The sequence below is a fragment of the Lytechinus variegatus genome, chromosome 1, assembly GCF_018143015.1.
Source record: "Lytechinus variegatus isolate NC3 chromosome 1, Lvar_3.0, whole genome shotgun sequence".
NCBI lineage: Eukaryota > Metazoa > Echinodermata > Echinoidea > Temnopleuroida > Toxopneustidae > Lytechinus > Lytechinus variegatus.
In genome coordinates this window covers 7,135,739-7,158,561 of record NC_054740.1, presented here as the reverse complement: position 1 = coordinate 7,158,561, position 22,823 = coordinate 7,135,739, and the positions used below count along the sequence as shown (strand labels likewise).

General features: G+C 34.7%; 1 protein-coding gene across 1 annotated transcript; it reads right to left on the bottom strand.

Moving 5' to 3' along the window:
• Positions 1-5,152: 5,152 nt before the first annotated feature.
• LOC121417118 (cathepsin O-like) lies at positions 5,153-22,383 on the bottom strand. Its single transcript, XM_041610738.1, has 8 exons — positions 22,019-22,383; positions 18,930-19,132; positions 14,702-14,750; positions 13,546-13,559; positions 10,877-11,110; positions 9,914-9,955; positions 7,250-7,419; positions 5,153-5,746 (listed from the first exon to the last, which is right to left on the bottom strand). The coding sequence occupies exons 1-8, from the start codon at positions 22,376-22,378 to the stop codon at positions 5,619-5,621; spliced, it is 1,200 nt and encodes a 399-aa protein (XP_041466672.1). The 5' UTR covers positions 22,379-22,383; the 3' UTR covers positions 5,153-5,618.
• Positions 22,384-22,823: the final 440 nt, after the last annotated feature.

Genomic DNA, 22,823 nt, shown 5'->3' with positions numbered 1-22,823 from the left:
AATATTGTATACTTCAAACAATAACAAACAAAAGAAATAGTGAGTGTGTGACATCACCGACTCTCTCATTTGGATGTAACTGGCTGGTTCATATAACTATTGTGTTAAAAATAAGCGAAACTTTGAAACTTATTTTACATCTGATTTTGATGAAATTTTCAACATTGTGCTTGTCTGATTTTTCTCTATTGATTCAAATCAACATTTTTCCGAGGTGGACTTGACACCCTTAACTTGATAATATCCATAATATGTTTATACCCTCGTGGGGACATGTGGTGTGTTCCATGCATCTTCTTCCTATTTGCATGTCCATATTATTGTTCTTCTAGGATACTACATGGAAATTTCATTTATGATTATACTAGGGGTAGGAAAAATTGCTGCTTTGTCCATTATACATGCGTGTACTAGACTATATTAGATATTTAGTATGTAAATATCAAATTTGTATTCAGATGATGTAATTTTGTGATTTTAATAATTGTTTAACTGTATGTTTACTTCAATGATACCAAAAAGGGTTGCTGTGAATCTATACTAAATTTGGCCATGATCATTCAAATACTATGTCATGTGAAATTAATGAATTTGCTTATTATGAAATGTACAAACTGTCTGCAGTGTATATACAATTTCTCTACATTATTCTTTGCTATGTTTACATACAGGGTATGTAGTAATTTACAAAAAAAAAAAAAACCTGACCCTCCTATCTTAAAAAGAAAATTTATGAAATTGAAAGTTTGTAATTCTAACCATCCCCTTCTTTAGCTTGCTTTCTCAAAATGTAGGTGTAATGCTAAATGTAAATTATATTTCATGTATTCATGAATGTAAATACAGCTGTTTTCTGTTGAAAGTTTATGATGGCTTACTTTTTAAAGGCATACTATTGGGATTCATAGATAATTTGATTTTATTCAAATGGTACTTTAGCAAAAGGAAGCAAGTTACAAAGGATAATTTGTTGTAAATGTGTATTCATCATTTACATAGGTGTCGATGCAATTTAACAGCATATTTTCTTCAATATCTTTCCATAGAACAATCATTTCTTCCCCAAATTTTGCCTGAACGTGCAACATACAAAGGGTGTTTCAGAAACAATAACTCAAATTTGACTGATGTGTCACTTGCTTCCTTTTGCTAAAGTTGGGCAGTATTGAATTCAAAGGTGTCGTCATTGACCCAGAATAGAATCAGGGCAGTATCAAAGCAACAGACAATATGCATTATTTGCTTTGTAACTTAGACCCATTCACCTTGCATAATAAGGTCATCATCAACAAATGTAGAGGGCAGCAACAGTGAACACTGTAAAGTAAGTGTTGACGCTGTCTATATTCATAAGTCATCATCTTACCTTCCCTGACCAACAATGCCCCTTAATTGAGGAGTATCTGCATCTGTGGTTGGACAACTTAGCTAGCTCCACAAATTTTTAAATCATTAGTTACATGTATTTCTAGTGATTTTTCACACTATCTGGCATCATCAAATTGCTGTCCACTTACCATGAAAGCTGACTACAGTATTCCTTTATTCTACTTTCATAGTCTGCTATTGAAGGATAAAATTATTTTCATAACTCCTCAACTTCATTCTTTTTAAATGGAAGCACCTTATACATGTATTATTGAATTCTGTTAAAAAAAAAACCTTGAGAAGTATTCACCTGAAATGATTGAAGTCTGGAATCAAGGCTGTAATATTTTTACATAACAATGTTATGTCTAGACTGTAACGGTACTATTACGTTACTCCCAATAGAATTTTATTGTAAAATTTTAGTATTCAATTGTTCAACTTTTCTTTTTATAGAGGTATGGAAGGGATACATAACTGATACACTGAAATATAAAACCTGAGAAGCTGTAATTTTGAGAACTGTCTCAAAGACATTTTCTTAAAACAACCAGATTTATTATTGAAACCTTTGAAATGTAACTTCCAAATTGATAGACCCATCCGTCTTCTGTTTGTAAAGCTTAAAATGCAGTATCTGTGTGTACTTTTGCAGAATGGGTAGAGAGTACACCGTATAATTTTACGCCTAGCCACCTAGGTCATTTTCAGACATGTTCATAATACCATCCTAAACCGAGATCCAAACTATTAGTCTGAAGAATATCATTATATTTCTGCATTCAACAATGCCAATACATGTTAGTGATCTCTTCATGAGAACCATACAATATTTGGTGTGTTCCAATTGTTATTGATGTCTGGAGCTCCATTTCATAAAGTCGCACTATTATGGTAATTTTGACAGTGGAGTAACTTCCATGAAAACATTGTGATTGGTTGCTGAGCCCTGTAAATATGATAGTTGCTAGAATGGCATAGTAACAATGGCTTGAAGTCTTTATGAGATGGGCCACTGGAGTTTCACATGTTCAATCACTCGTCTCTAATCAAGTGATGTCATATGACCTATTGTATTATTATTTTTTTAATTACAAGGTACTACTTGTACCTTGTAATTACCTCAATAAAAAGTGAATTCTTTTTATTGAGGTTTAGCAGATAATTCCTTCTTTTCATTCAAAAATATGTAGTCACTTTGATGTGGATTTGCTTTTGCTTTTTTTTTTGGGGGGGGGGGGGTTGCACTTACATGTGCATATGATCGTCATGTACACGTGTGTCATCTAAAGTTCACAATGTTGCCCTTATGGATTATTGCCATGTAGAAAAATATCCAACATTCCAATCTTCAAGTTTAATAAATATTTTATATAACACAAATGTTTGATTGACTGAATTTATTCATTCATATAAAACTCAAAACGGTCAGGTCTTGAAGACTGCTTTTCTATGTATGTGTTGAAGGGCAAGTCCACCCCAACAAAACATTGATTTGAATATAAAAAGAGAAAAATCAACAAGCATAATGCTGAAAATTTCATCAAAATTGAATGTAAAATAAGAAAGTTATGACATTTTAAAGTTTTGCCTAATTTCAACACATAAGGGGTGATTACATCATGCACTCACTGTATATTTTGTATTTCATTAAATTTCATTAAATGAAATATTTTAATTTTCTCATTGTCAAGTGAATTTTTATTCCAAACTGAACATGTGATACTACCTGATTATGTTACTATCAAAATTGAAATATTGTTTATAAAACAAAACAGTGACATCATTGACTCTCATTTGCATCTTACTGAGCTGTGCATATAACTTTTGTGAAAAATAGGCAAAAGTTTAAAATGTAACTTTCTTACTTTACACCCAATTTTTTTTCAGCATTATGGTTCTTTGATTTTTCTCAATTGATTTTAATAAATACTTCCTGGGGTGGACTTGACCTTCAAAAAGTTTCAATTCAACTTGTGTATTATGTAAAGTCAATCCCAATAAAGGTTATTTCATATAAGAATTATAATGCTGAAAATGTAATCAAAATTGGATGTACAGGCTGTTTTTACACATGTATACACATAAAATAACCAAAAATTCACAGAGAAAAAAAATGCCTTAGTGAATACACCAGATTTTAATGGAAGCACAATAGCATATTTATTATTTGTTTCATATTATATATCATTGAAAATATATTCTCAAATCATACAACCATTTACATATATATATAAACCATGATACATACATCTTGATTCAATTTGTCTTATGAGTTCTTCAGAAAAAAAATGGCAAGTACTTGAAGATTACAAAAATATTAATTGTTAAATATATGAAAAATAAATCTTTCGAAAAATTGATGGTAGATTGGACACAATCAATTCAAGAATACAGGCATAATAATTGTAAAGTACAGTATAACAACTTATGAATGAACATGTATGACATATTAGCGAAAGTATTAGAAATACAGGCATATTAATTTTCATTTCAACTGAAAAATCATAGGAATGTCAAGATGTTTGTTTATATATAAATGATATATCAAAAGAATAGTACATTATATTTGGATAGAAGGCAAAGTATAGAATGCATTCTTGAATTCGAAAAAGGAAAGCTCAATGCCTTTTGTATGTTAACCTTTTCTAATTTAATTTTTCCCATCCACATCTTCATTTGCTAAATTCTTCTTCCTCCTTACTAAGCCTTTCCATTTATATTCTCCATCTTCAATGGAAGTCTAACATGTCTCTATTATAAGCTCTCTATAAATGCATGAAAAAAAAATCTGATAGCTTAAGTGACAAATTCAACCAAATGTGAGTTGAACTGATTGAACAAAACAGTGAGAATGTCATATTCTCGTAAAAACGTCTTATACAAAACAAGTTTAGATATTCAGATTTACGTTTACATTATTTCATGTACTTACATTATTTCAAATGCACACTGCACATTCAATAAACTCCACACCCCTACTCATTGATTATGACAATAATTTAGCAAAAATAAATTATTTTCATTCATCAAATTCATTTATTTCATACAATTTGTACAGATTTTGATAAAGCTTATTTTTAAAATGTGAATTTAGGGATACAAAAGCAAGAGGAAATTTTCAACATGGGTATACAGCAGATTTGAAATTAGGAGTTTCATAGTTTGTTTTAAAAATTCTGAGTTACTGCTGCAATTTTCTGACAAAAATAATGCAATGCATTAGTGATTGACATTTAGATTTGAAATGGGTATAAATGCCAAGTTTGTTTGTCTCATTTAAGACCCAGTCCTGGGGAGGGAAAGGGAATATTGCAAGGAATCTATTTTCTTTAATTGCATCCCTAAAATAATAATAAAAGAATAAAACAATAGAGATATGAATAAATGATACAGAATACAAGTTTTCTATATTGTTAAAGGAATTGCCATGGTATTACAGCTCAATCGTGGTATGGTTTTTGAGGATTCTGAACATTGCTATTTAAACTGTCAACATCCAACAGCCCCAGTCAATGTATATAAAGATTTATAAATTATTCATACAGTTGAGGCCAAAAGTTTCCATACATCAAGGAAATTCAAAGAAAAGTTGACACTTGCCAAAACATAAAATTTTTTTTACTCTATCTTATAATATATTTGTGTTATCATGACGAATTTGGTATCAAACAAATTAGTATGCCATGCCCTTTCATCAAACTGCTTTGTTACCAGGAGCTGAAAATATTTAGGTGTCATTTTTCCCCAAATCTAAATATTTCAGACAAATTAAAAAAAAAAACATTGACAAAAACATTCCATATTTTTGCTAGTTACTTCTCTACACAAACATTTCAGATTACAATTTTTTGTTCAGTGGCGACTTATCATGATAGAAAGTGTAATATAAATCATAGATTTGACTTTTCTATATTTCTATGAAACAATGTTTGAAAATACAATGACAAACAATGGAATACATTAGGCACAATATTACTTTTTTTCTTGAAAGAAAATTCCACCTGAAATATACTTTAATCCCAATTATGTGAAAGTCTTAGAGCTTTAATATGCTATTTCATTTTGATACCAAATTAGTCATGTTAGTATTTATATTTCTGAAGATATAGCAGATTTTTAGATGTTTGGCAAGCAAACAAATTTTACTGACTTCCATGGGTGTATGTAAACTTTTGGCCTCAAATTTATCATATTCCTCAAATTGACAATGGAGAAAAAAAGACAACATGTGTGAGTCATTTACCAATCTACACAGAAATCGTCTGAACAGCACTGGCGACACCACAAACATTGTTGCCAATTTTTATCTTTAGATAACCGTCAATACCCCAATCCGCTCCCCATGAATTCCGTACGATGTAGAATGGTATGTCCCCTGTAAAAAAAATTGATAAAGATGAAAAGCTGTAAAGAATAATTTTTCTTCATAAGAAAGTCTTACAGACATGAAAGCATACAAGGTATCATGAAATAGCTAAAGATATTGTATTGGATTGAATGAGCTAATCTACATCTCAATAGAAATTAATCAATTTCATAGCACTTGTTCAGCACAAAGGACTTTAATCAAACATTTTATCCAAAAATTGATATAATAACAGCGATTCTAAGCCAATCAAAATCAGGGAAAGTCGTCAAATCTGAGAGCTTATCAGACAAAAGTTTTGACGGACACTCCCCTTTTAAAGGGGGGAGGGGGGCAAACTGTGTGTGGTCTGTCATTGAATGTGTGCATAAGTAGCTAGTCTTAAAAATGTACCTTACAGATAACCATTAATAATTTAGAGAATAAATTATTTCAGTTGTATAGAGAAACTAACATTTCTGTACAGGAAAAGTACTTACTTATTCATTTGCTTCTTGTCACCAGAGATATAGTGGTAGTAACATAATGAGCAGTGAATTAGTGTGTTCCAAATTAACCCTATCTAGGCCGGGGTATTTTGGGAGATCATATGGCGGGGGGAGGGGGCTGGGAGCCCCCCCCCTTGAGATCTCAGCCATCAATTGCGCGATTGCGTCAAAAATTGGCACGAAAGTTACCTTGGACATAATCTACAAAATTCTGTCTCAAATTTTTTTTCATGCAAATTGCTATTGTTTGTTAATTTATGCATAAATAGTACGCAAAATCATACTTTTTCCTCTGATTCCCTAAATAAAGCTCCAAATGTTCTAATTTTTAGTGTAGGAACTCTTTGTGGTGTTCTTTTTAGCAAATAAATATGAAAAAATTGCGATATCACTTCAATTTTTTAATGTATTATACTGCTTTTGCAATTTCTTATGTATTTCCTTGTTTTTTTTACCTTTTTGTTTTCATTTTTTTTCAATGTCAGGTAATTTGGGAACCGCGTAACCGGGCCTTGCTCGTTTCGTCTCCAAAGATGCGCAAGAATTAAAAGTAAAGTCAGGAAGCAGCGCGGTCGAAAAAATTTGCGCTGCGATAATATTGCATCAATCATGGGGGGGCCTCTGAGCCCCCCCCCCCCGCCTAGATAGGGTTAAGTGGTCCTATATATTACAAGACTACGGTACACTTCTGAGAACGATGCATTACAGATTAAGATCCTGGCTAGATACCAGTATTTGTGTACTTGAGGTGGCTACTGGTTTGTTTTTGCTTTAACGGTGACACAAAATTCGCTCCTGCGAAAATTGCTCTGGATTTAATCATCTGAGATCGGGGTTAGGGTTACAATTGGGTTCTATGTTAGGTTTAGCCATTTAGGGTAGGGTATAGTGTTAAACCAAGGGTTGAAGATGTGTGGAATTTAAAACGGAGAAATTGTTGTCAGAGCAAATGTCATGGAACTGCTTTAGCAGTTATTCAAATGACCAAAGAGTAATTTTGTCCTGTTGGTTTTATTTGACATACCTGACATATCATAGCCAACAATCTGAACAGCATGGTTGAGGTATGATGGTGTACAGTGATACTGGATGATACCACCAAGATAGTACTGCCAAGCTTCTGCATCCACTGAGATACTTAGAGGACCATGGTTGTACACCATACTAGGCATTACCTCTTCATTGATTGTATAACTGAATAGCATGAAATAATAGAAAACAAAAACAATAACAACTGGTAATTATAATAATCATATTAATAATTACAATAATAATAATGATAATAATAAGAATGACAATAATAATAATAATGATTATAATAATACTATTAATTATAATTATAATAACAACAATAATAATAATAATAACAAGTGGAACGCCTCTCGCAGTCTCGCCTGCATTACACGATTCAATATAGCAACAGTGCTGACTTTTTAAACAGCTATTGAAGACATATGTAATTATTCACAAAAGAAAACACTCATATGATGATAAAATACTATGTCCATTGACCCAACATGAGCTTTGACCATAATCATGTTACCTTAAATGTGTACAAAACATACTTGATAACTCTTGAAGATGTTCTATGACTTACATGTGTAGATCCATAAACTTTCTAAGATACGATGCCAATTCAACAAATCAACAAATACCCCTGACACGGCCAAAGCTCAATGACCTTAAATGACATTTGATCATGGTCATGTGGTTTGAAATGCACACAAGAAATCCAAAGATACATAATTACTTTTATGTCTAAGTTTCATGAACTAGATCAATAAACTTTTAAAGTTATGACAATTCCACAAATACCCCCGACATTATCAAAGTTTGTTGACCCTAAATGAACTTTGACCTTGGTCATGCACTTTAAACTCAGGCAGGATCTTAAGTGATACGCTATTCCCTTTATGTCTAAGTTTTCATGTACTAGGTCCATATACTTTCTATGTTATGACGACATTTCAAAAACTTAACTTTGGTTAGGATTTTGATATTGATTCCCCAAAATGGTCTGAGTTTGTTGAACCTTAATGACCTTTGACCATGGTCCTGTGACCTGAAACTCATACTTGATTACCCTGATGTCCAAGTTTCACGAACTAGGTCCATATACTTTCTAAGCTATGATGACATTTCATTTGAAAGGAAATCTGAAATAGGAATACACTCCAAAAATTCTTTTTGCCTAATTAATCGTGGGCCTGGCAGCCACTTTGCAGGGCCAGATCGATATAGCTTTATAGCTTTAATCTTTGTACACCAAACAGGGTAGCAGAAACTCTATTTTTGGTCTGACGAGACCAGGGTTTGAACTCCCAACCTTCTGGTTGTGAGACGGTTGCTCTACCAACTGTGACAACAGTCACTGGTTATAAGACGTCAACATGGTACATTGTGAGACATAAGGCTTCACCATGGATGCTGTACTGATGATAAGCATAAAACGTGCCACCTATCGCACAAGTGATGTTACTGACACATACATACATGTACATAAAAGGTACTTAAATAGCACTCTACCAAACATATGATCAAAATGCTTTACAATGAACAACTAATAATAATGAAATTACATTGAACAGCACTTAAAATGTATCTACAGGGACTGGTGCCTGATCTTAATGCCCTGTTCACCCGCAGAACTTGCCCAGAAGGCAATCCAGCAGGCTCATAACTCACAATGGCTCTAAAAACACCAGGCCTAGGCTAAACTCTAACACAAAATCAACTTACAAAAGCATGTCATACTCACAAAAAGAAAAGAACTAAACATGAATATTTAAATCACAAGTTACACCAACAAATCATATGAGAAAAAGTTTCAATGAAAAATAAATGTGTTTAAAGCAGAGATTTAAACATTTAAATTTGTCAGCAGATCTTAGTGATACAGGCAGTTTATTCCATAATATGGGCATCCCTGGTGATTCATAGCAATATCCATCAAACATCTGAAAATACAATATGGTAGTGTGACCTTAATTCGCGCGTTACCTAATTTTGTGCACAGTCAAATACCTCAATATTTAATTAATATTTTGAAAAACTGATATTACCAACAGAAAGAGCGACTTATTATTACCCAGTACAGTAGTTTTCTTGAAGGTAACGTTTCTATTAATGAAAATATTGGCAAAACATCGGCAAATTTTGTTACCTTTTGTGTCCGCTCCGAGAAAATCCGACCTTCTCGACAAGCACCAAGAAATCACCAGTTTGCAAGCTGAGGTCTCCAAATAAGTAAGTAAAATGTGATACCAACCGAATTTATGGCATTTTAACCTCCATCTGAGATAATTATCTTACCTTTGTCTGCTTGATTTCTTTTCTAAAGCCTTGCAAAACGATCGTGCGCAAATTAAGGTCACACTTTTTTATGACACTTTTTCAGGCAAGCGCGCACTAGTCGATCGTCATGGAATACCAATAAAACCTGTGACCTACTTTACTATTCCGTCAAGCGAATTTGACTTTGGGATCTTGCTTTCCGTTTGGTATTTATGATTTTTGATTAATTTTGTGTGAGCTGTGAGAAATTTTTGATTGAAAATCAACTTCATGATGATTTTTGAAATGTGCACAAATTATGGTCACCCATCATACCCCTACTTGAACAATGACCAAAAATGAGAACATTGGAAATAAACCCATAAAGTTGAATACATTCAATGTATATACTCACTTTCCACAAGAAAAGTCTGACACCACAGCATTTAGGGTTGAGCTGGAGGAATATGAAATAAAATTTAACTTCACAGTTAACCTTAATTTACATTTTCCAAGGGTACAAATATCCCTGCTAAGCTACAAGTACATGTATGTGTAGATTTGTAGCACGTTAGGATATTTGTAGCCTTGGATTAATCAAAGTCTCTTACTTTACAGATTTAAAAAAAAAGCTTAAATGAAATAGAATAAGAAAAAAATGAAACACTGAATTATTGAATTTGAAATATTTGTATGCTTTTTCAAGTTTGGAAGCTTTTAATGTTGGGTCATTGCTTTATTAAACATTACAAATATATCTACAAAGTGCATATATTGCATACTTGAAATTTAAAACAATTTTGATTTCCTTTGCAATATTCTTGAAATAGATATTTTAAAAATCAATTTTTATTAAATATTTCCTAATTTTCCTTTGTTAAAAAAAAAGAACTAGGGGATTCTTGACGGCACACTGTCAAAACTCATGTCTCTGCCAATGCCACATTAAATATACATGTAGAACTCCTGACTTCTAAGCTTATAATAGCCTTTGTGACTCAAAAGTCTTATCAGCTCATCCTCATTAATAAGTTTATTCCCTGTTTGACCTTTAGTATGTATACTCGGACCAAGTATGAAAGTAATTTGCCAAAATCTGGGATTTTTCCCATTTTACTGTGGGAAAAGCCTAAAAAATAAAACCTTTCCCATGAATGTTGAGGCACACTGGGGAAGGACTGGGTCGGATAACAACATCCTAGGGAAAGTACATGAAAACAAGTTTATCTCTATTGAATAAGATGGTTCTAGTTCCACTGGTGTGATTTTCACCTGACAACTCTCCCAAGAGGACATAAAGTATAAGACACCCCCCCCCCTTCCCTGGACTCCTATCCCCCAACTCTATCAAAAAAAATCTGGAATAGTCCACACTCACTTTTTGATAATCCTACAGTCTCCTTTCTTAGCTTTATATGGGTAAGTAGACTCAGGAACAAGTGATGTTTTGGTTTGATTCAGCCAATGGAGTGTCTTGCATGGTACGCCGCCACGGCAACCACCGTCTCCGGCAGCCGTCCCACAATCCACCAGCTCTTGAACACTTAGCTCAGTTAGATGTTTATATTTCAAAGCAATCTGAGTTTCCATTGTCTCCACAACACTGAAAGCCCTAAAAATACATGTATATGTATGCAAATAAATGTTCTGCGATAAATATTTGAGAATCAATATCCTGTTTTGAACATTGGGTTTAGGTCAAAACTTTTCTTATTCCCTTCTTGATGATGATGAAGATGATGCCCCACTTATTGTGAAATATGCACTTCTCATAAAACAATACAAGTGTATAAATTAATGTATTTTTGGACTATCCCCAATATACATATAGAAATTATATAAGTACAAAATATTTGTTATTGAAAATAAGCAAACAAAATATGCCCTGTAGTGTCACAATGTGCTTTGAATTCTTTCTTTATGATGATAGTCAACCATAATAATTACCGGTAACAGTCATCTGAATGACTCTGATGAAGCTTATCTTCAACATCTGGGATTAAGTTAGACTGTAACAATCCTTGTTGAGATAATATTCAACATTCCATTTTTTTATTCCTTATTGCAGACAGTAATGAAAAAGATTTTTTTTGGAGATATTTCAAAGTAATATTCAAATTGTAGCTCAATCCCTTGTATTGGATGCTGGAGACCCTAATAGTCATGTAGTTTACTAAGTTCATGAAAAAATGCAAAATACCCCTCCTTCACAGTCCACATCCCCAAAATGCTCCAATATCAAAAGGCATTTGTCTTTTAACCCTATCTAGGCTGGGGTATGTTGGGAGTTCATATGGCTGGGGGGGGGCCTTAAGATCTCGGCCATCGACCGCGTGATTGCGACGAAAATTAACATGCTGGTTGCCTGGAACATAATCTACACAAGTGGAATGCCTCTGGCCGTCTCACCTGCATCACGCGGTTCAATATAGCAGCAGTGCTGACTTTGAATACTACTCTAACTCGCACAAGATGTTCAGTGATACATGGTTACTCTTATGTCCACTTTTTATGAACGAGACCAATAAACTTAGAGAGATATGATGGTTATTCAACAAAAAACCCCAACATGGCCAAAGTTCATTGACCATACATGACCTTTGACCTTGATCATGTGACCTGAAACTCGCACAGGATGTTCAGTGATACTTGATTACTCTTATGTACAAGTTTCATGAATAAAATCCATTAACTTTCATAGTTTTGATGGTAATTCAACAGATAAACCCAATTCGGCCAAAGTTCATTGACCTTTGACCTTGGTCATGTGACCTGAAACGCGCACAGGATGTTCAGTGATATTTGATTACTCATATGTCCAAGTTTAATGAACTAGACTAATAAACTTTCAAAGTTATGATGGTAATTCAACAGATACCCCCGATTCGGCCAAAGTTCATTGACCCTAAATGACCTTTGACCTTAATCATGAGACCTGAAACTTGCACAAAATATTCAGTGATGCTTGATTACTATTATGTCCAAGTTTCATGAATCATATCCATAAACTTTCAAAGTTATGATGGGAATTCAACAGATATCCCCAATTCGGCCAAAGTTCATTGACCCTAAATGACCTTTGACCTTGGTCATGTGACGTGAAACTCATGCAGGATATTCAGTGATACTTGATTAACCTTATGTCCAAGTTTCATGAACTAGGTCCATATATTTTCCAAGTTATGATGACATTTCAAAAACTTAACCTCAGGTTAAGATTTCGATGTTGATTCCTCCAACATGGTCTAAGTTCATTGACCCTAAATGACCTTTGACCTTGGTCATGTGACATGAAACTTTAATAGGATGTTCAGTAATACTTGATTAACCTTATGGCCAAGTTTCATGAACTAGGTCCATATACTTTCTAAGTTATGATGTCATTTCAAAAACTTAACCTCAGGTTAAGATTTGATGTTGACGCCGCCGCCGCCGTCGGAAAAGCGGCGCCTATAGTCTCACTCTGCTTCGCAGGTGAGACAAAAACTGTATAGTAATTTATTTCATGCAAATTGCTATTAAGTGATTATGCTAATTTATGCGTAATTAGTATGCGAAATCATACTTTTTCCTCTAACTCCCTAAATAAAAATTTGCAATATCAAATCATTTCTTACATTATATATTATATTGTATTTTGCAATTTCTTATGTATTTCTACCTTTTATTTTTCATTGTTTTTTTCAATGAAATTTGTTGGGGACTCTTCTGTGATCATAAAAAGCATAAAATAAATAAATTTAAACCAGCAAAACTAAAAATAATCATGCATTTATGAATTTTGGCTGAAAACACAATTTGCATTGACTTTGTACACGAAATCACGTTTTTGGTCTGACATGCACTTACATAATGTTGCGTTATTTCTGAACTACGTACCCGGGTGACGCAAAAGTTGTGCAAGACTTGAAAGTAAAAAATGAGCGAGCGGCACGGTTTAAAAATTTCGCATGGCGCAAATATTGCACGATTCGTTGAGGCCTAGATAGGGTTAAAATGATTTCAAAAAGTGGGAAAAAAATCATCCTTGGTAGATGCAAAACTTACCAACATGCTCCACACTGGGATACAGCAGGATTTATGTTTTGAAAAGAAAGGGAAAGATCAGAGAGAAAAAATATATGAAAATTGATTTAACATTGTTAGTTTGTTACCCCTACAAATTACACTTGAATGAATTCCTGATCAAAAGCAGGTTTCTATAAAAAACACAATACCACAGGATTATTCACTAAAAGATGAAACTGATCTTAATAATCTGTGGAATGATTAATGAATTGATTTCACGTTGTTTATTACAGATCAAAAATATTTAAATATTGAATTTATTTGAAAGCTTCAGATTTAATTTGCATCTATTTCTAATTAAAGATCACGTCCACCCCAGAAAATTGTTGATTTGAATCGATAGAGAAAAATCAAACAAACAAAACGCTGCAAATTTCATCAAAATCGGATGTAAAATCAGTAAGTTCTGACATTTTTCAGTTTCGCTCATTTTTCGCAAAACAGTTAAATGCACAACTCGGTAATATGCAAATGAGAGAGTGGATGATGTACATCACTCACTATTTTGTTTTATGTTACTTTTTTATTGATTGAATAATGCAATATTTCAATTTTCACAAATTTAACAATAAGGACCAACTTAACTTAACTGTTAATATCATGGTAATTCCACATGTTCAGGGAGAAATAAAACTTTGTTTCACATGACAAGGAGGAGAAAATTAGAATATTTCATATTTCAAATAATAAAATACAAAAGAAATAGTGAGTGGGTGACGTTATCAGTCTGCCAATATGCATACCGACCAGGATGTGCATATAACTGTTTTGTGAAATTAAGTGAAACTTTAAAATGTCCTAACTTTCTTATTTTACATCCGAATTTGATGAAATTTTCAGTGTTTTGCTTCTTGGATTTTTTCCCCTTTTTTCGAATGATCTTTTTGTTGGGTTGGACTTGTCCTTTAAATATACAAGTGGGTGATTCATAAAGCTGTTAGTAAGTTACGAGCGACTATATGAATGGCTGATGATTCTTTCTTGTGATAAATGATATACTGCAAATTCTCTCTCCAGTGAGCTTCAAATTCAAAGACAGGATTACCAGTCATTCATAAGGTCCCTTACAGCTTTATGGAATGTTTTTACTATTCAAAAAAAATCTGAGGGTGTTATTCTCATATGAAGAACTTACCGACTTCTGATTCCTCACTGGTGTGACAACTGATGGCTTAATGGATCTTCTGTTTCATTTAAAAAAAATCACAAATTACATTGAGAAATTGGGAGCAAAACAATTATTTTCAATATAGCCATGAATTACTAATTTAGCTGGCAAATGTATTGTGTTAGTTGTGTATTCAACCAATCACTCAACAGAAAATGGTTTAATCAAATGATAGCAGCGTTGGTTGATAGTGTACCCTATAACTAGGTATTTATGCAACCTTTCTGCAAATACGTAAGAAACTCTCAATATATCAAATCATATCACAGGTAAAGCAATGTATACCATATTTTCTGAAGAATAATTCTTTAACAAATATTTGGTAATGAGTCAGAAAGAAGAGGATCGAGGGTATTTGAATTCCAGTTCATCGTGGCTTAACCGTGAACCAGAATAGCCTGGTGGTTGAGTCGCTGCCCGGAAAGCAGTAGATGGCAGGTTCGAATCCCGCTGGTTCCAATTTTTTCTGACTTATGATTTATGATTTTCATACAGATCGAGCATACTGATCTTATGATTTTCATTACAGATCGAGCATACTGATCTTAAACAAATAGGAGTAATGTCGAAAATTTGTTAAACAACAAGTGGAATGCATCTGGCCGTCTCACCTGCATCACGCGGTTCAATATAGCAGCAGTGCTGACTTTGAATACTACTCTAACTCGCACAAGATGTTCAGTGATACATGGCTACTCTTATGTCCACTTTTTATGAACTAGACCAATAAACTTACAGAGATATCATGGTTATTCAACAAAAAACCCCAACATGGCCAAAGTTCATTGACCTTACATGACCTTTGACCTTGATCATGTGACCTGAAACTCGAACAGGATGTTCAGTGATACTTGATTACTTTATGTACAAGTTTCATGAATCAGATCCATAAACTTTCAAAGTTAGGATGGTAATTCAACAGATATACCCAATTCGGCCAAAGTTCATTGACCTTTGACCTTGGTATGTGACCTGAAACGCGCACAGGATGTTCAGTGATACTTGATTACTCTAATGTCCAAGTTTAATGAACTAGACCAATAAACTTTCAAAGTTATGATGGTAATTCAACAGATACCCCTGATTCGGCCAAAGTTCATTGACCCTAAATGACCTTTGACCTTAATCATGAGACCTGAAACTTGCACAAAATGTTCAGTGATGCTTGATTACTATTATGTCCAAGTTTCATGAACTAGGTCCAAGGGCTATTCCACGGTTACTCACGTTACATTTGGAGACACCTTGACTCATACTTGGAGCTGTAACTCCATTACTATTGATAGGAACTAAACATCTCCTTATCACAACAAAGTACACAGTCTGACTATCCTTCGTATAAAAACAAAACTTGGGAAATTTTTTTATGCTCCTGGCAAATCTTTGGAATGTGTCGGTTACTCACATGATTTGGACATGCATAAAATGAAAAGTCAACATAAGTGAAAAGTCTCCTCATACAAGGCTTTTATGAAAGTTGATTATATCCATTTCAAAGAAGTTTATTAGGGAGACAAACTTTGTATATAATTAAAAAAATAAAGAACACATGGTTTTTACTTGGGGTGCAGATAATATGGTTACTCACGTTACGGTTACTCACGTTACATTTTGTCCATGTATGGTTAACAACACACATGTCATTAAAAATTCAATAATGTGTGTAAAATTCATTGCTAGGAACATCTAAAAGAGATTTTATACCAAAAATTGGAACAATTGGAGCTTTATTAGGGAGTAGGAGGGAAAAGTATGATTTCGCTTACTAATTATGCATAAATTAGCATAATCGCTTAATACCAATTTGCATGAAATAAATTACTGTATAGTATTGTAGATTATGTCCAAGACAACCTGCATGCAAATTTTCGGCGTGATCGTGCGGCCAATGGCCGAGATCTCAAGGGGGGCCTGGGAGCCCCCCCCCCACCTCCCCCCACCCCCCCCCCCGGCCATATCAACTCCCAAAATACCCCGGCCTAGATAGGGTTACAGGTAAGGGCATTCAATGTGTTGTTCAACACTCTTTAAAGTTTGGTTAATCAAAACCAAGCCTTACATGTACTAATGCACTCTCGCATTGTGAATACTTCTACTAATATTCAATTTTTGTGTGTGATTGTATGACCACTGATATTTTGATGAACAAAGAGTCGCATCAAAGAGATGTACCCTCATTTTGCTTTTAATTAATCAAAAATAACTTCACAACTAACCATGAGACTTAAAACTTGACATCCCACAGAAAATGTTACCGAACTGAATAATTTTTACTGGTTACTCACATTACATGATGGTTACTCACGTTACAGTTTTTCTTCATCAATTTTATAAAAAAATTGTACTTTTTAATGATTTTGATAGTCATCACTGTGTCAAAGATTGTTTGAAGGAAGAGAATTTAAAATCCCACCAATTAACTGTGAAGAATTTTTCTCTCAGAAAACAAAGTCAGTTTTTTCGGTTACTCACGTTACATCACCTGAACAGAATGCAATAATTATTTTTGAATGAGTACTACAAATTTACTTGAAAAGCGGTTGTGTATTTTAAGTAATTTGACTCTTCTAAACTTCAGAAATATATAAAGTGGTATGTTGTTGCAACAACAAAATGGTAATAAGGCATATTTCATTTTTCACTATTTTTCTTGTATTTTGGTACACAATGGAAGCACAACTTTTGACCATTTTTTTCCAAAGTATACATATGAAAATAAACTTTTTATTTCTTGTTCCTGAAACTATCATGTATGAAGGACTTAAAGTATTCAAAAATTCAAGAAAATATTGAATTTGAATTTTTAAGCTCATGTCCACCAACCTGTGGAATTGCCCCCATATATTTTCTAAGTTATGATGACATTTCAAAAACTTAACCTCAGGTTAAGATTTCGATGTTGATTCCTCCAACATGGTCTAAGTTCATTGACCTTACATGACCTTTGACCTTGATCATGTGACCTGAAACTCGAACAGGATGTTCAGTGATACTTGATTACTCTATGTACAAGTTTCATGAATCAGATCCATAAACTTTCAAAGTTAGGATGGTAATTCAACAGATATACCCAATTCGGCCAAAGTTCATTGACCTTTGACCTTGGTATGTGACCTGAAACGCGCACAGGATGTTCAGTGATACTTGATTACTCTAATGTCCAAGTTTAATGAACTAGACCAATAAACTTTCAAAGTTATGATGGGAATTCAACAGATATCCCCAATTCGGCCAAAGTTCATTGACCCTAAATGACCTTTGACCTTGGTCATGTGACGTGAAACTCATGCAGGATGTTCAGTGATACTTGATTAACCTTATGTCCAAGTTTCATGAACTAGGTCCATATATTTTCTAAGTTATGATGACATTTCAAAAACTTAACCTCAGGTTAAGATTTCGATGTTGATTCCTCCAACATGGTCTAAGTTCATTGACCCTAAATGACCTTTGACCTTGGTCATGTGACATGAAACTCTAATAGGATGTTCAGTAATACTTGATTAACCTTATGGCCAAGTTTTATTAACTTGGTCCATATACTTTCTAAGTTATGACGTCATTTCAAAAACTTAACCTCAGGTTAAGATTTGATGTTGACGCCGCCGCCGTCGGAAAAGCGGCGCCTATAGTCTCACTTTGCTTCGCAGGTGAGACAAAAATATTTTGCCGTTCTTCACGTCAATATCACAGTGTTGAATTCTGAGTAAGAAACAAATGATTTTCAATGTAGACATCTACCGTCTAAGACCTGTTACACTGGATTTCCTACCTGAGTGGTTTTCAAAAGTTGACCTAAATTTTTGACCCCCTATTACACTGGAATTATAACAAGTCTAGGTGCGCCTGAGACAGCTTTCTGTGCTTTTACACCAAATTACCAAAGCTATCCACGATAGGTTTGGCAGGGCGCCAAGTGCGTGCTGTGTTTGTTGTTTGGATAATCGTTCCACGTGTAGCGCATCAAGCGAACCTGTCTCAACCAGTCACATCATGCGAGGCGGTCCAAGATAGGTTTGCTCAGAAGGGATCTTGGGTAGGTTTATGCATTTATACTGGATTAGAAACCTGCCTGAGACTGGTCTAGGGACACCCAGAGACTACATGTACCTAGGAAATCTGGTGTAACATGGGTCTATGTTAATAAACTCATGTAATGTAGACCCCAGACTACGTACGGTATGTATGCACTCACAGGTCATAAACAGATGGAACACTCTTGAAAGGTCTTTGGAATGGCCGAGGAATGCTTAGATTTTGGTCTGGTGTTCTAATGGCTCCAAGGTACTCAGATTTAAACTCCTCAACAGTTAGATCTGAAAATTTGGTGATTCCATATGTTGCATGATCCCTATGAGTTGCGAAGGCATTTAACAGTTCATGCTTCAGTAAGCTTTCCTGAAATATAAACAGCATCATTGGAAGAAAATGAGGTAAATTAAACAGTGAACCAATAATAAGTTACAAAGACTAGATAAGGAAAATAATGGAAATTTCAATTTATTATTTATTTTTGTGAATCTATCTTCTCTTTTAACCTTATTCGCCTAGCCTGTTTGCAAGCATCATACATCAATTATACAAACTGTAATACATAAAGAATTATTTGATCTCTATTTACTGAAATATATGATTTTACAAAAAGTTATCGTTCCATAATAAAAGTCCCAAGTAACGATGAAGACTGAAATGATGTCTCAGACTTGGAAGCCCAGGGGGGGGGCACTTACATTGACGAGTGGATACCAGTGGATACTAAAAAAAACCCCACGTACATGAAAAAAGTATGTCTTTTTCAAGATAGGGCACATTATATACGTAACGTAATAAGGGTGTCAAAAACACTACAATGATGAAAAAGGATGTCTATTTTGCGAGGAAAGCTATGGGTTTAGGGTCAAATTTGCGAGGGTACTAAAAAGACTAAAATGTTTAGTACTTAGTGTTTAATTAGAGTCAGATTTGCGCGAAGTGTGGGAGGTTGGGCCGTACAATTGGTGTAGGTGAAGGTAAAACCGACGTCCGTGACATATAACTTTTTAAATATCGCTGTACTTGTTTAGTTTAGGGGTTCAATTCAGGGAATAGGGCATTATATTATAACCTCGTTCATAGGATGAGTGGTATAGGGTATCATTTGTTTCCAATAAAGGGCACTCATTCAATACTTGTTCAGGGGTGCATTTTCAGAATATGGAAAATACTTGTTTAGGGTTCTTTTCGAGACCCCATGGTCGCGCATGGTATCCACCTGTCAATGGAAGTGTCCCCCCCCCCCCGCCTGGGCACTTTGCCGCGCTAGGAAGATAAAATTGTCTTCATGAAAATGGGCAACGCGGGGATCAGCATGATCAGATAGGGAAATGCTTTAGTTGTCTTGGTCCAAAAGCTTCGGTCTCTGTTATGTTGGTTGTTCCGCTGAACTCCGTTACATTGGCTCCGCCCACCAAATACAGAGACCGAGGTTGTATCTCGATCTGTACCAGGGACTCAATGGACATATGTTTATGTATTAAGTTCCGATAAAACGGGGAAGTGAAATTGCGCGACAGCCGAGGTAAGTCACTGTTTTTCCCCATTTTAAGACTTTTATTTTCCCCGTTTTGGTGCATTTCAGGCCGAAACGGAATACTAATCTTTATTTAGGTATGGTAGTGGATCGTATTACCGAACACTTTTTATGAATTTTTAATCATATCAAACAAATTATTTTTATAAATTTCACAAAACTTTCACCATAAATTCACAATTACCTACAAGATATAATTTATATATACAAATTTTGCCGAAATCATTTTTCCTTTTTACAATATAAGCTTCCAATCAGACCCCTCTTCGCATGTGAAATATTTTGGTAACTTGAAAAAGGTATTGTATTACCGAACATGTGTTTTCTATGGGAAAAGTTGATAAAACAAAAAAATCACTTATGATCTATTTTGACCATATTTTATTATTTTTAGAATATTAAGACTTTGAAAAATGTTTTTTGACTATTTTTCATCATTTTTCTATTCAAGTTCCCTTTGAAAGGATGTTGCAATGTTTTGAGCGTATGAGATTATTTTCTGACGCGTACGATGTGCGCATTCGGTGATACAAGGCTGGTCGGTAATACAATTACTCACTATACAGTTCTTTTTAGACTATGAAAATAAAGACAAAAGTCGATGAGCCCCGTCGGGGGGATTTTGCATTGTTAACCCCCTAATAATGGTGACTGCACGATAGCGAGCTGTCTGCATGTGGACTACGAGGGGAAATTTAAAAGTAAAAAACTCCTCGAATTTCAAAACAGACGGCTGCCAGCTGTCTAACCCAGGGAGCTCCCCACTCACACTAAGTACCACCCATGGGTTCATATCATCTCGCGTGTGAAGGATTATCAGTCATACGCACGCGACACACACTACACTTCCAAAATACAGTGGGTTTTTGCCCACATAAAACATCATGTATGAATTGGTATTCCACATCCTGCTATGACACTTACCGAATCATTTAGATCCTTCCGTGACTTCTCCTTGACGTTTCTTTCTACAAATATGTAAATTTTCTTGATCTTTAGTGAAGATTTCACAGAGATAGAAATCAGTCAGCGTTGATATCAATTTTCTCCTGAAGAGGGCGCGCGATTTATATTCATATCAAAGACACGACAAGGGAAAGAATAGGGACCTACACTATTTTACACGCATATCGACGCAAGGCATTACGCAAAGTCCGTGAAGTGTCCAATCTTTTCATTGTATAGACTTTGGTATACCGTATACGTATTATTGACGTTCGTCAAAGCTTGTACTGCTGGTTTCTTTCCAGGCACGTATATTATTTTCATTTTTTTATCAGTCATCTTTTTAAATTAATTGAAAATGAGTGTTATCATCACCAATAATAATCATTAATTATGTTTTTGAAGGTATTTCATTCATTGGTGCCCATTAGTAAATTAATCATAAGGATTGCGCATTCAAAGAATTTAGATACAGTTATAAAATTCATAACAAAAATGGCCAATCGAGACGGGGGTAGAAGGAGAGAACTTTTCGTTTTTTAAGGTTCCAGTCTGTGCCCAGATGTCAGAAAAACTGCCACTCGTTAGACCATTATCCATATAATCGTGGTAAGTGCTTGATTTCTGTTTTAACTATTTATTCGGAGAATTATTTTGACCATACTTCACCACACTTGTCAGATGAGTATGCCAAATTGCACATACGATCTCGGGCTCCCGCTTACCAGCTGTCTATCTAGACTAGTTTGTGTGAACGTTTTTATGCTTACCTTGAATATTTGTAGACGCTTGGAATATTCGTTCGAGCCTCTTGTGTAGGTCTTGTTGAATTTCTGAATAAAGTTCTGAAAGAGAGTTTCCTCCTGATCTAGTCCCATTCCGAAAGCCGGTTCCGTGTCCGTGTCAGCACCGGCCGGGAGCGAGCCGGGGCCGCGGTCTTGGCCAGTGACGCTTGCCGCAGGATTTTGTTTGCGACCATAACTTGCACTTGACGTGTTCAAAATCGAAAGGCAAGATAAAATGGTAAGCAAGGGCAACAATTTAGTAGAACGTCTGTTCAACATGATTAATATCATACTCGATTTGTACCGCTCAGTAGGAAAAATTTTGTAAGAAAAAATGAGTGTCATCAGCTCTCTCTGTAAATCCAGGAACAGCGCAGCGTACGGTACCGGTACTGTTTGTTGACACATATGGCTTTCTTTTCAGACTGTGTCAAATATTTGTTTTGAAAGCACATTCCGTAAAATCACGAACACAATGAATGAACGAGTAAAGTTTGTGTACCCGTTATTACTTTAATGAATTTCGAGATGCGATGTAATAAGTTTAAGCTTTACATAACGCACATTTCTTCAAAACCATGGTGTAACTTTTTATCAAAAAAAATTGTGCGAATTTAATAGGCTTGCTCAGAATAGTCTCAAAATTGCTCAGAACAGGCCATCATCATGGGCCCTTTATTCTGCAATGCACGGAGGCAGATGAAATTATCTATACTAGAGCTAATTCCTACCACTGACGTAAGGGGGGGGACCCCGGTGTGGTGGTCCACTCCCCCAACTGAGTAGGTGG

Coding starts and splice junctions, on each gene's coding strand:
- LOC121417118 (XM_041610738.1), bottom strand. CDS start 22,378: ATGACACTCATTTTTTCTTACAAAATTTTTCCTACTGAGCGGTACAAA. Junction 14,751..18,929: donor GTTCCATCTGTTTATGACCT/GTGAGTGCATAC, acceptor TAAATGAAACAG/AAGATCCATTAAGCCATCAG. Junction 9,956..10,876: donor GACTGTAGGATTATCAAAAA/GTGAGTGTGGAC, acceptor ATATTCCTCCAG/CTCAACCCTAAATGCTGTGG.